The following is a 13,429-nucleotide window of genomic DNA, read 5'->3' as shown; positions in this document are numbered from 1 at the left end:
GATGGCATCATGTATCTCGACATCTTTCTGCCATCCAATGGATGTTTCAGAGTGTTCCTCTGAGTTAAATCCTTCTATTGACTGCAATAGTAACATTCTGTAAGTCTGGCAGTCATTTGCTGCATATCAGCGAGAGAAATAATTTGCTGTCTTTTGCTTAGGATTCCTTATTTGAACTAATAAAAACAGGAAAAAGAGAGTCTCATTTTAGAGCAGGGTAGGAATAATTGTTAATTCTTTACTGTCTACATGTGGGTTTCTGATGCCTCATTAGACCTTCTGATATGTGAAAAGTTCTGAAAAACTTCCTTAATTAAATTATGAGATCACTTCTATTTCATGTTTTGCATGTAGACCGACTTCTTGGCCATAGAGATGCGCAAAGGCAAGGTGAGCTTCCTGTGGGATGTGGGATCTGGAGTTGGACGGGTAGAATATCCAGATCTGACCATTGATGATGGGTTTTGGTACCGGATTGAAGCCTCTAGGTAAGTAAATATTTAATTTCCAAGATTTTAGAAAAATGGCTGCTATGAAAAATTCTAGTCTGGTTTGACAAAAGGTTTCGGACCTGCATCAGTTAGTACCAAAAGTGTATACACTGGAGTTTCTATTGAAATGTCAATTGTTCTCTGTCAAGGATTTACTTTAATCACACATTTCCCCTCTAGCATCAACAATCTATGACTCCTTATATTTATTCCCTTTTGTTTATCTATCACTCTATTGATTGACTTCTCCAACTATCTTACATTTAAAATCAGTTACAGGTTTTGGCACTCAATAGCTACTATTCTTTTCTCCTTGAATTTTAAAGAGGAGCACCTTTTCTGAATTTCTGGTCTTGATACAGTACTGCAAGCAAATGTCCTGTCACACAGCAGTATCTTGATTCTTATTCAGAATGCCATTCCTATAGGCAAAATGTGTCATCAAGCTGGAAATATTTATGAAAGGTACAGTTCATGAAAATTGAAGGAGGAGATATTCTAAAAAGTTAAAATAAATTTTGTAATTTGGGATCAGCTATTTAATGCCTTTGAACTTTAAAAATATAGATAAATAAATATTCAAATCCCAAATTTGTTCCTTGGAGCTTGTCTTTTTCATTCAAATAGCAAACCCATGGCATATGGTGTAGTAATCACAGCATAAGGATTGCATAACTCTATAGCCTTTATCTTGAATAGATCTTAGTCATTTAGATAACATCAGCTGTATCGCCATTTGATAGAAAGCTAAGTAATTTCTCCTGCATCATTTCAGTTAATTTCACGTAGTATTGAACATAGAATGGATAATATAGTTAGAAAATGAGAGAACGGAGGAGGAAGAAAACAAAGCGCTCTAATTCTGGTAACACGCACAGCTCCCAGAAGAGGAAATGGCATTCAGTCTAAATAATTTAATGAAATCACAGAAATCAGCCATTCAGAGCAGAGAATTAAATAAAATTATGGCACGGTCTCCAGAAGCTGGCTTAATGAAACCTTACTGCTAGGAAAATACAAACTGGGGTACAATACAAATTGTTGAAATCTTCACCAGGTCACATTATGCATACCAAAGCAGCTTCATGACTCAGTAATGCCAGGCTTTCATTAACAAGAAAGCTGCTTCAGCAGAATATGTAGCCAGAACATGGTATAAAATCTACACATCCTACAAAGCCCATTACCTATTAGCTGGTTGTTCTGGATATATAGGATGTGCATGCCATTAGTTTTGAACAAAGTGCTGGATCAGCAATTTAGCATGATTACAGCTGCACAAATCAGAAGTACAGAGCGGTGTTTAGGAGAATTACATTACAGAGGCATTAGGTGGATTTGTGGGATTAAGATGAAGAGCTTGGGACTGATTTTGCATTCTTAAGGCAGACTTCACAAATCACATATACTATGGAAGAATCTTCAACTCTGAACATTTTAGTCCATTTAATAGCTCTACTCTAACTCTCTTCCTAACCTGTTGGAGAGTTTTACTCATTTCATTCCCTCACGCATTTTCTCCAAATTTCTGCTCAGTTCCAGCCACAGGCTTTTTCAGCCTGGCAGAGTGGCCTGAGCAGCTGGAGCAGGGCATTTGCTTAGCATAAGGACATAAGATGAAATTCTGGCCTTACTGAATTTTGCTGTTGTTTTCAGTGGTAACAAGAATTGACAATAATATTGATTTGGTGTTAAACCCACCAGAGGTTGATAGCAATTCTTAAGAATCCCGAAGGGCCTTAGAAAGAAAAGGTGTGGCACAGAGGTTTGAAAATTCTCAACTTCACTTAGCATTCTAAATAAAATAAAGATATGAAAGAAGATATGAAGATACGAAGAATCTGACTGTTGAGTAATGATCAGAGATGTTCAGTTTATGCATGCACCAAAATTTCCAGTTAGTTAGACTAAATTGATAATTACTGCATCACTTTTCCAGGGACACTTTTAATTTTCTTCACCTTTTTTTTTTTTTTTAAGTATACTGATCCTTTGCATTTTATTGTATATTCAGATGTTATAATGGAAATACCTTGAATTTTTGTTAATGGAATTGAAGTAAAATTTGATTTTCCTATAGGATTTTCTAAAGAAATTCCCTGTACTGTGATGGTACCAGAGTTTAGCAAATGTCACTTACAAGTTACTTACCTGCTTACAGAAGCAAATCCGATTGGCATCAAGATGCAATCAATCCAAGTATCAATTAACAAAGGAAAATCTAGAATAACAGTATGTGACAAAATTATTTAAAGCAGATTTACAACATGCAAATAATGTCAATTTTGTGAGACAGATGGATGAGAGAATATTTTGAGACTCACTAGTTACTTGACTTCAGTAGGCCTCAATTAGGAGCAGAACCTGATTAGTTGTGATTTTAATCAACTGTGATTCAAGTATTACCATTGTTTTGATTGTTAGTGACAGAGTTTAAGCAGTGCCCTTCTTCTGAGGACAAAGGATGCCTGAATCACAAGTTCACTATAGATACATCCAGTTTAGTTCAGCAAGAATTGAGTCTTAAAGTACTGTAACAAATATAAGCCACGCTTTTCAGTGAAGGTTTTCTGTGCTTTCAAGGGGTCAAGGAGCAGAGTTTATTATTGATAGTTTGTAATTTAATGCTGATGACTTGCTAAAGTCATCTCATTTATATCATGCCTCTCCTTAGGAGCAAACACTGCATGTCATTACACAATTTTTTTATATAGAATATGCTGAGTTGGAGGCACCCATCAGGATCATCAAGCCCAACTCCTGGCCAACTCCAGGACATCGGCAAGAGATACACCACGTACCTGACAGCGTTGTCCAAACACTTCTTGAATTCAAGCAGTTCTGGTGTTGTGACCACTTCCATGGGGAGCCTGTTCCAGAACTCAGTCACCCTTGGGATGGGAAACTTTTTTCTGATATCCAACCTAAACCTTCCCCAACTCAGCTTCATGCTGTTCTCTCAAGTCCTATCACTGATCACAGAACTAAAGAGATCAGTAGCTGCCCCTCCATTTCCCTTTGTGAGGATGTTGCAGTCTGCAAGGCAGTCTCCCCTCAGTCTCCTCTTCTCCAGGCTGAAGAGACCAAGTGACCTCAGCCACTACTCATAAGGCTTCCCCTCCAGACTCTTCACTGTTCTTGCTTTGAATGTGACTCTGCTTTGGACTTTCTCTAATACTTTAATGTCTTTTTTTTATATTGGGGCACCCGAAACTGCCCCCAGCACTTGAAGTGAGGCTGCCTCAATGCAGAGCAGAGCAGGACAATCCCCTCCCTTGCCCAACTGGTGATGTTGTGCCTGATGCCCCCCAGGACACGCTCGCCATCCTGGCTGCCAGGACTCCTGTTCAACCTGCCATTGACCAGGTCCTCCAGGTCCCTTTTCATAGGGCTGCTCTGCAGCTTCTCATTCCCCAGTCTGTACACACAACCCCATCCCAGGTGCAGAATACAGCACTTGCCCTTGTTAAATTTCATACAGTTGGTGATTCCCCATCTCTCTAGTTTGTCCAGGTCTTTCTACAGGGCCTGTCTGCCCTCAAGGAAGTTGCCAGCTTCTCCCAATTTAGTGTCCTTTCAATGTCCTTCTGCATATCAGCCACATAGTGCTGATACATCCTCTGTAATCCTCCAGTTTTACAGAACTGACTATCACTAGAACAATATCTTCCAACCTGATAACTTGTCATGCACAGGGTAGCAATGTCTTTTTGCTGTCAAGTTAGCCAAGATCTTTCTTCAAGCTCCATTGTCCTCCCTAAATAAGAGAGAATTATTTATAGAAGAGACTCCATTGTGAGCATTTCAGTCTGTTTGAAGATGAAAGACATCCATACTATTTGTGAATTATTAGACATCCTGAAAAGTGTCAGTCTGCTCAGTGGCTCTTGGTTTTTCAAGAATTATTACTTTTATCCCTTAAAGGCCTTCCCATCAGTAAACCTTCTGCTGTAAACTAGTTGCACCTTAGACCCACACAAGTCCATGAGGATGCAATCCACCCAAGACTACCAAGAGAGCCACTTTCAATCATATACCAGCAATCGTCTTCAGCTGGGGACATCCCAGGTGGCTGCAAACTGGTAAATGCAAGACCCATCTACAAGAAGTTTCAGAAAGAGGATTCAGGAATCATATCTCTCCACAGTGTGTTCCTTCTGTTATAAAAATATGTCAGCAAGCTCCTTCTGTGCCAGTTACTACATTAATATAATCAAAGAAGTAGAAAACAAACTGATGCAGAAACAGTTAATAAATGGCAAAGTCCATTGCTGTTGTGTTGCCATCGATATTTGATGTGATTCATAAAGGACAATGAAGTAATATTCTTGAACCTAATGGGGTTTGTAAAGCAGCCTAACAACTCCACTGCAAGAAATGCAAATTCTGTTTCTCACAGTGAAGGAAACTGAAGTGTTTTATCACTTCATATCAGTTAAAATATAATCTAAGAAACATTCTTTATTTTGTCAATGCAAGGTCCACATTATGTGTATAGTGAATTTTGTTCAAAAAAGACATTCAGGTGAGGAAAAGATCTGGTTCTGTGATGATGTCTTTAGCTTATGCAAACATAAGTGTCTGTTCATTTGTATCCAAATGAGGCATAATCAGGTCAGTCATGTGTGCTTCTGTTAAAAGGCACCATTTAAAATAGAGTTTTCCTATGTTTGGTGTAACTACTGACTTTGTATGCTTAATTTTTTTTTTTCAAATCCCTAGGACTGGGAAAAATGGCACAATATCGGTGCGAGCTCTGGATGGTCCTAAAGCCAGCATTGTGCCAGCCACATTCAGTGCAGTCTCCCCACCTGGATACACTATTCTGGATGTGGATATCAACGCTGTGCTCTTTGTTGGTGGCTTAACAGAAAAAATTAAGGTAATGCCTTTTCCAGTGTTACTGTGTTATCTGGCCGTTAGTGTGGACAAATTCTGATATTGCTTAAAACAGAAATAGTAAATTTTAATATGCTGGTGTCATTGTAGTAGATGCTGTAATTGCAAGTATTACACTTGCACTTTAGAAAGGTTATTGGGATTTGCCTGGACTGAGGTGCACAGATGTGAGATTTCCCTGTGCACGATGTAACCTTCTGATCAGAAGCCCTGTAGCTGGCTGTATTGATGCAGCATTTAGCCCAAACAGCTAATTCCTGCTGGATAGATGGATGCTTTGCCTTGGACACACTGCTGCCCTGACAGGTTTTTGGTTCCTGAGTGACAGGAACTCATTTCTGTTTCCGTACATTTCTGGTCTCCTGACAGTGTATATAAGAGTATATTTTCCCTTGCATTTGGGATTTTATCTTTGTTTTGTATCCACAATATCATCTCCTCCTTTGCAGTCTGCTTTTGGTGTTTCTGCTTTATTTTCTTTATTTTTGTTCCAGTTTCCTTCCCTGTTCCCCTACAGATATCTACATCATACCCCTGATCTATTTTCTCTTTTTTTTGTCTGTTCATTTTTCTGGTGACATCTTCTACCTTGCTAAACTTCATGGGATGAATAGAAGATGTATGCCAAATAGAATAGACAGAAATCTTTAAAAAAAAACTATTCTCCAATAAAAGCTAATTAGCACTTATTTTCTAATGGCATTCTTTACAAAACAATTTAAATTAACTATTCTGTTCCTGATCAATATTTTAGCATTTGAAAAGAAGCTCAAATTTAGACTTTCCCAAATAGTGAACTCACTGAACTTTATTTACTCTCAAGGTTGTAGATGTCCTCAAGTGTTAAAATAGCACAATGTGCAGAAAAATTAATGTGCAAAACTCAATGTCAGAACAGCTGTTTTCAACTTTAGGTTAAAAAAATATTGTGCAAATAGTTTCTGAAGAACTCGATTTTTTCATTTTAGTCAGGAAAGTCTTCCTGAATTCTTTTATTCTCTCCAGGTAAATAAAGACAAGGGCAGCAGTAGGAAGGCAGTCAATTTTAAGTTTGGTATGGCTGGTATATTTGCACGGTACAGTTTTAAACACTGTCAGATTTGTTTTGTTCAAGTACCATCTCTGAGTTAAAATATAAATGCAGATTTTTGGGAATTTCTGTCATCATGTGGTACAGTTGTAAGGCTCACAAAATGAAGATCTTAACCAAGACCTTTTTAAAACTGTGCAGCTCTTTGGACAGTTAATCAAGATTACTGGTATATCTTAGGCCACCGACTGAGAAATCTGCTTTTTCATATTATTGGGGTTTGAAATGCTTTAGATTGGTCCTACGGTTTTGTCCACATCCCTTTTTTGCACACATTTCTGCAGTGTATTCAAAAAGAAAGTTCATTTCAGTTTTTAAAAACATCTTCCATCTGACTTGTAGAAGACTATGATACTTAGATGCCATGAATTTCTTAGAAGTGACTTTAAGTTCATACTTGTTGCTAATTAAAACTGATCCAATTACCTTGGGAAATATCAGTAGCACATTAAGTCTTTTGAGTCATACTTTTCCTTGAGTATTTTCAAATTGCACTTCTCCATGTTCTCTTGCAAGATCTTAATATTTGTAATTGCTGTAAAAACAGCAGGTGCTTGTCTATCTCAAATAGCTAAGTGTATAGATTTTTAATCAGCTCTTATTGATGAACTGAAATTTAAATGAATCAGGGTATTTTTAGAAGTATAATTTTTAGTGGAGTACTCTGTGTACTGTCAACTATTACTACCTTCATCACTGTACCATGTTAAGTTCTAATGAGCATTTCTCTATGTGCATAACCCTAGCTTAATGAGTTCTGATGGGACATGTGTTTTAATTGCTTTGCCCTCTGCAGATTATACTGCATCCAAAATTCAGCATGAACTATTACAGGGATAACAGTTGAGTTCTCAGCCTGTCTTTTAGCTTGGAGAGTCTGCTCAATTTCCAGGGTTTCCAGCATTACAAGAGAAACACTTTTCTTATTGTATTGTGGGCAAATTTGCTCATAGTCCTTTCTTGAAAGTCTGAAATGGAAACTCAGCTAGGCCTTGAACAGATGAGAGCAGCCAGCTCTCTGAACAGCCAGGAAAACTGATAGTGGAAGCCAAAGCAGCTCCTTGTTCTTCAGGACTTGTTCTCCCTAGGCCTTCCCAAGAGTCTCAAATCTAAAAGGTCTTTCCCTTTCAGACTGATACAAAGTTCAGTTCACATTTTCACCCATTGGTTGCTCTGTAGGAGGGCTTCTCAGATTAAATAATGCTCTTGATATTTAAAATATTACAAAACATCGTATGGCATTTTTTTTGATTGTATATGGAATTTTATATAGTATTTATTTTTACTATTTTTTGTACCAGTTATGTTTTCAGATGCAGTAGATCACTTCAAATTCAATTCTAAGGAGGTTTGTGTTCTCTTTTGCAGAAGTCAGATGCTGTAAGAGTCACCACCTTCACTGGCTGCATGGGGGAAACCTTTCTAGACAGCAAACCGATAGGACTCTGGAATTTCAGGGACATTGAAGGTGACTGCAAAGGGTGTGCTGTCAGGTAGGTAAAGCACCCACTGTTTCTCACTGTGCTTCTTTATGGAACCTGCCTGCAGTGACATTACATTTGGTGGTAAGTAGCAGGAATTTCCACAGCAGCCACCAAATTGCAGTGTGCATGCAACAGGAGTTAGGTTACAATTCCACCAAGAGGGAAAGCAGCCATTCTGGGTTGTAAGTGTGGTCACTGAGTTACCAGAACTGGGCTGCTGTGACAGGGCTGTGATAGAAGGGCTCCTGACAGCCAGTAACCAGAAACAGTCAAAGTGTGAGAGAGCATGAGAGCCACAGTGAATTGAGTCTGGCTCATGGACAGCTGTGATGAGGGTGCCTGCACTCCTACATGGCATGGAGCAGAGTTCAGTGCCTCAAGGTGGCTTTCACAGCCACTAGGGTAGTGAGCAGAGACCCCCACAAAAGAAAGGAGTTTGCATTCTCTAAATAGAATGGGAAATCCAATCCCTGTCAGTGGGAGGTTTGATAAGACATCGAACCAAGTTCAGGGAGACTCCCAGGAGCTGCGCCCACATTTCCCTAGCCCTGCACTTTTTATTTTAACTTCCCATGGCAAAAGAAAATGGTTGGCATTGTTCTTTTCAGCCCACAGGTGGCAGACGGTGAAGGAACGGTGCAGTTTGATGGTGACAGCTATGCCATGGTGAGCCGCCCCATCCGCTGGAACCCCAATATTTCCACAGTCATGTTCAAGTTCCGAACCTTCTCATCAAATGCTCTGCTGATGTATCTTGCTACTGATGACTTGGTAAGAACAGCCAGCTAACCTCTATGCTCCTTTCACACCATCTTTGCAGTCACTGAATTCATCAGATCATGAAAACAATTAGTTATTTAAGGTGCCACTGTCCTGGTATGATGCTTCACTGCTGGCCAGCTGAAAACAGTGTCATAATGGGCAGGTTGACTACCTCATGTTTACTGAATGGGGATCACTATGATAGTCTGGGCAGAATCCCAAGTTTTCTGAATTTATTAATTAATTTTCCTTTATCCCAGATGTTTATGTGTGTGAACATTTTCAGTTGGTTTTGTCTATTCATAGTTAAAATATCATTGTGTGATGGCAGGGGGAATATGGAGAGAGACAAGTCTTAAGTATAAATCCTACTCATATAAAGAAAATTATTACGTTTTATTGAGTGGATTTAAAGTGGAACTGGTGCAGCAAATAAGATGTAATAGTGATTGTGTTTTTCTAAATATCTACAAATGATGTCTCTTACAGCTAAAACAGAGAATAAAACTTTAGTTTTAAAGTTGTTTAAGGTTTTATTGACACACGGTAGCAGATGTGTGTGGATAATAGGGAGAAATTATTTATAAAGTCACCTGTCCAGATCTGAATAACTCATCTTTGCCATCCCTGATCCAGATTGATTTACATGACTGACAGGGAGCAGAATCTTTCCCTTATTCTTTTCATATGGGGCAGAAATTACGTACAGTAGTTTTCACTGATGTCTTGAAGAATTACTGAGGAGTTGCTACTTTTAAAAACCTGTGTTTGTGTAAATCAGTCTTATTTCAGATTCCTGTATTTTGGAAATAATTTTCAAAATAGCTGCAATTATCAAGGAGGAGGGTGCTCCTCCTGACTGACTGTTGGAAAAGCTAGAATTTTATTATGATAATGAAATATTTATGTAGCTTTTCTAATGAACTTTCATAATTGAATATTGAAAGCATAATTATAAGTAATTATTTTAGATTATTTTATATCATTATTCATGATTTATGTATTTTTATTTTAAAAAAATATTTAATTGATATCTCAAAAACACAAGCAACTGGTCCTTGGTATATTTTGTTTCTTGTGATACTGTCCCACCACATCAAAACTTGGAAGATACTCTTTCCATTGATGCATGGATAGACATGCCTAAGCGTCTAGAATACTGAGTTTATTCAGTTTTACTCTCAGAAGAGGTGGAACTGGCCATGACCAAAATGATAATAAAAATTTCTCTGGTACATTTACATCCTGGGTCATAGTTCCACCATTACTTACCTAGTGGCTTTCGTGCTGTCCAGTTTTCTGGCTATTTGTTTTGCTCTTTGTGTCCTGCCAGCTCTTTTTCTGGAGATAGTGCAGCATTCATTGCTCCTCCAGTTAGCCATTTCCAGCTGCTGCTTGGATAGTGGTGTCGGTGGTTGATGAAAACAAGAGTGTTCATAACTCTCTTTGTCTCCATCTCTCTGTTACTCTGTTGCTTCCATAGGTTACTCTCTGGAAATCTGGTAAAACATGCCCACTTTAGCATCTTCACTATTTTTGTTTTCTACCTTGCAAGTTTAAATCTAGCTGAGGTATGCAATAAATACACTAATTATAGGACAAACATACACTCAAAGCTGAGTATTAGTTTCAGGTAATTATAATGTCCGTTTTTATCTTCAGCCTAAAATAAAAGTGCAGCTATCCCATCAAAACTGAAACTAAGATGCCAGCAAAATTCCAACTAAATTAGCAATCCAAAAGAGAACATAAGGGGGAAAAAGAGCTTGGCATTAGATTTTTGTTCATGAGAGCCCTGGGTAGTAAATGCATAAGTTGTAGCATTTTTAAAAGCTTGAAAAATGTCTCTAGTCACCCAGGATTCAAAAGTGTTTATTTAATGTCTTTTGCCTCTTACCAAAATGGACAAGAATCATAATGGTGTATCTAACCCTTTTCATTATCAGAAAGATTTCATGAGTGTGGAACTGAGTGGTGGGCGCATAAAGGTCAGCTACGACCTGGGTTCAGGTACAGCTTCGGTTATCAGCAACCAAAATCATAATGATGGCAGATGGAAATCTTTCACCCTCTCAAGAATTCAAAAGCAAGGTAAGTTCCTGTGGTGTCAGCAGCATGCCTTTGCCAGTTATCTGTGCAGTACACCTAACCTTCTAATGACAGGGATGGTGCTGTGGGAATTATAAGTTCTGGGGATTTAGCAATTTCTTTTGTTTAGATTATAGCTGTGTTGAGTTGTGGGTGAGTGATTGTACTGTCAAATTGTGCTGTATGAAGGTAGCCTATTTTTCAGGTGTGATTATTTTATACAGTCATAACTTGCATTCTAAAATTCCTCTTACTGGGGGAAAAATAAGTCTTTTCATCACTTTCAAAAAAGACTTCTTTTCATCAAAAAGAAGTTGTTTTCATCAGGTTCATGTTCTAAATTATGATACACATGTGTGGTTTCTGTGAGGACAGCAACAGCTTTTATCCTGCACAGTCCTCTCATGCTCAGCATATACCAAAGGGCTTAAAAAAAGCAGTGACTTTAGTATTGAGAGTATATAGCTAGACAAACATTGCTATTTTATCTTCCCTAATGGTGTGCATTGTGTCATGAACTGAATCTGCATGGAAACAACTGGGAGCATTTCCAGAAGTTCTCCTAATTCTTCACCATGTTACTGGCACAAAATGTGAAGTAGTGGAATTTGATAAGATCACAAAGACTACTGGTTATGCTGACAAAACCTTTTTCTTTGTTGTTGTTTTTTTGTTTTTTAGTCTGGTTATAGGGCTGGTAGAATCTTACCTGAGCCAAATTAGTTTTACTTGTCGCTACTGTGACATACTCTGTGCTTTTGCAGTTTGAACTTTTACTGCATTCTGAATCTTCAGGGTCATCACATTCCTCTGCCTCTGCCCCCTGCAGTGCCAGCTCTCTACCTGGCCTTCACACCTCACACACAGTCCCTCTTCCTTGTCATTTGGCTGAAGTAGACTTGGAAGTTGGGACAGTGACCAAAGTAATTTAGTGATCTCACTTTAGAGGAGGAATGTCTTATTGCTAGCCAGTTATCATAGTTCATACTTAACCTGGGAGGTATTAATATAAAATACAATGTCATGTAATTGTAATTTATCAATGGCATTCAAACATGATGTGTTTATAAAAAAGATACAGGTATAGAAATGAAATGAAAATTAATCTGGTTTGTGTAAGGTGTTGCAGAAAGTCTGTCTATTCAATTCTCAAGGAAGAAAGGAAAGAAATCCTTTTTTTTCGACCCTATATATCTTGGGGCCTGCTCAGTGTTTTTCACCAAGTCTTATTTCTTTTATTGAGCTTTATATTCTGCATTAATCTGGACATTAAAAATATACATGGAACAGGCACCTGAATAGGATGGTTGTATGTAGTACATCACTGACTGCAGACTGAGACTGGACATGACAGCAACTGACTGCTTTGGGTTTGTAAGTGGTTTAGAGCAAGTGATCACCAAAGGCACAGAATGACAGTGCTTAACAAACGTTTACACTAAAAATCCTGTTCAGGAGTCAGTCTTTGGACTGAGATCACAAATTAAATGTAAAATGATCTCTTGTCATGACTGTCCTGAAGTTTTAGCTCCAAATTACAGTGACACAAAGAATGCACCAAATGGAAACAGGTTTAGAGAATATATAAAAATAAAGTGTACAGAATTGCTATAGCTTTTCAGGTTGTTATGGAAACAGAAAAGTGCAGTTTTCTTCCCCTGCCCATAATTGATAATGTGGAAATACAGTATCTTAATTGCAAAATACAGCCCTCCTTCCTTCTTCCCTCACCTGCTAACCCTCCAAATGTTTTTCTGTTGGTTTCTTACATTAAAACGTCATTGTTCATGATGAATATTTTGTAACTAATTTCAAATGTCTTTTAGCCAACATATCAATTGTAGACATAGACACCAATGAAGAAGAGACCGTAGCAACAACTTCTACAGGCAGCCACTTTGGACTCAACTTAAAAGGGCACGAGAAAATATATTTTGGGGGATTGCCAACCCTGAGAAATCTAAGGTAACACAGCTCAAACCAATTTCTTTGGTCTTGGTAAGGGAATGTAAATACAATGTATTTATTCTCTGCATTTGCTTCTCAAGTTCACTTGCAGTAAGTGAATGGTGAATTCCCAATGTATCCTGTAGTGCCACAGCAGAATAGTGCTTTATTTGCATATGTTTTGTGTTTCACACAGCTCACCTTACACACATACAATGGAAATTACACTTGCAGTGCAGTGCATCTTTCTGATTCTGTGCAAGAGCCATGATGTAGCTGTTTCTTTAAGTATTTATTTGATGCACGGACTTTGTGACTGCAGATTCAGAGAGTTGGCTCAATACTTTCACAAAATTAAGAACAAATGTTTACTTTGTGCATGAGTAAAAAAATTGACCTACAGACAACTCCACATGGAGTTACTGCCTGATGGGTATCCATGTTTTTGCATAATCAGTGTCAGTATGAAAATATTTTGCTTAGATATTATTTTAAATTATTTGTAGATTTTAGTTCCTGGTCTCCTTAGATAAAATTTATCTTGTGTTCAGGACTTAAAGAATATGATATGATACTCTTCATATATTTAATGTAAGCAGAATGAAATATTTTCCCTTCAGAAGTCTGTTCTTGAATTTCCTACACAAATAAAATTCCCAGTAATTATT

General features: G+C 37.9%; 1 protein-coding gene across 1 annotated transcript in view; it reads left to right on the top strand.

The window, feature by feature from the left end:
* The window catches only part of LAMA2 (laminin subunit alpha 2), a 332,662-nt gene that overhangs the window by 291,459 nt on the left and 27,774 nt on the right, over positions 1-13,429 (top strand). The window contains exons 46-51 of the mRNA XM_018916714.3: positions 355-488; positions 5,214-5,373; positions 7,849-7,973; positions 8,573-8,735; positions 10,673-10,817; positions 12,641-12,779. Of these exons, the coding sequence (XP_018772259.3) occupies positions 355-488; positions 5,214-5,373; positions 7,849-7,973; positions 8,573-8,735; positions 10,673-10,817; positions 12,641-12,779 (866 nt within the window). The remainder of the gene's footprint in view (positions 1-354; positions 489-5,213; positions 5,374-7,848; positions 7,974-8,572; positions 8,736-10,672; positions 10,818-12,640; positions 12,780-13,429) is intronic.

This window comes from Serinus canaria, chromosome 3, assembly GCF_022539315.1.
Source record: "Serinus canaria isolate serCan28SL12 chromosome 3, serCan2020, whole genome shotgun sequence".
NCBI classification, from domain to species: Eukaryota; Metazoa; Chordata; class Aves; order Passeriformes; family Fringillidae; genus Serinus; species Serinus canaria.
Note: the sequence above shows the minus strand (reverse complement) of the source record. Positions and strands in the feature narration are given on the sequence as shown.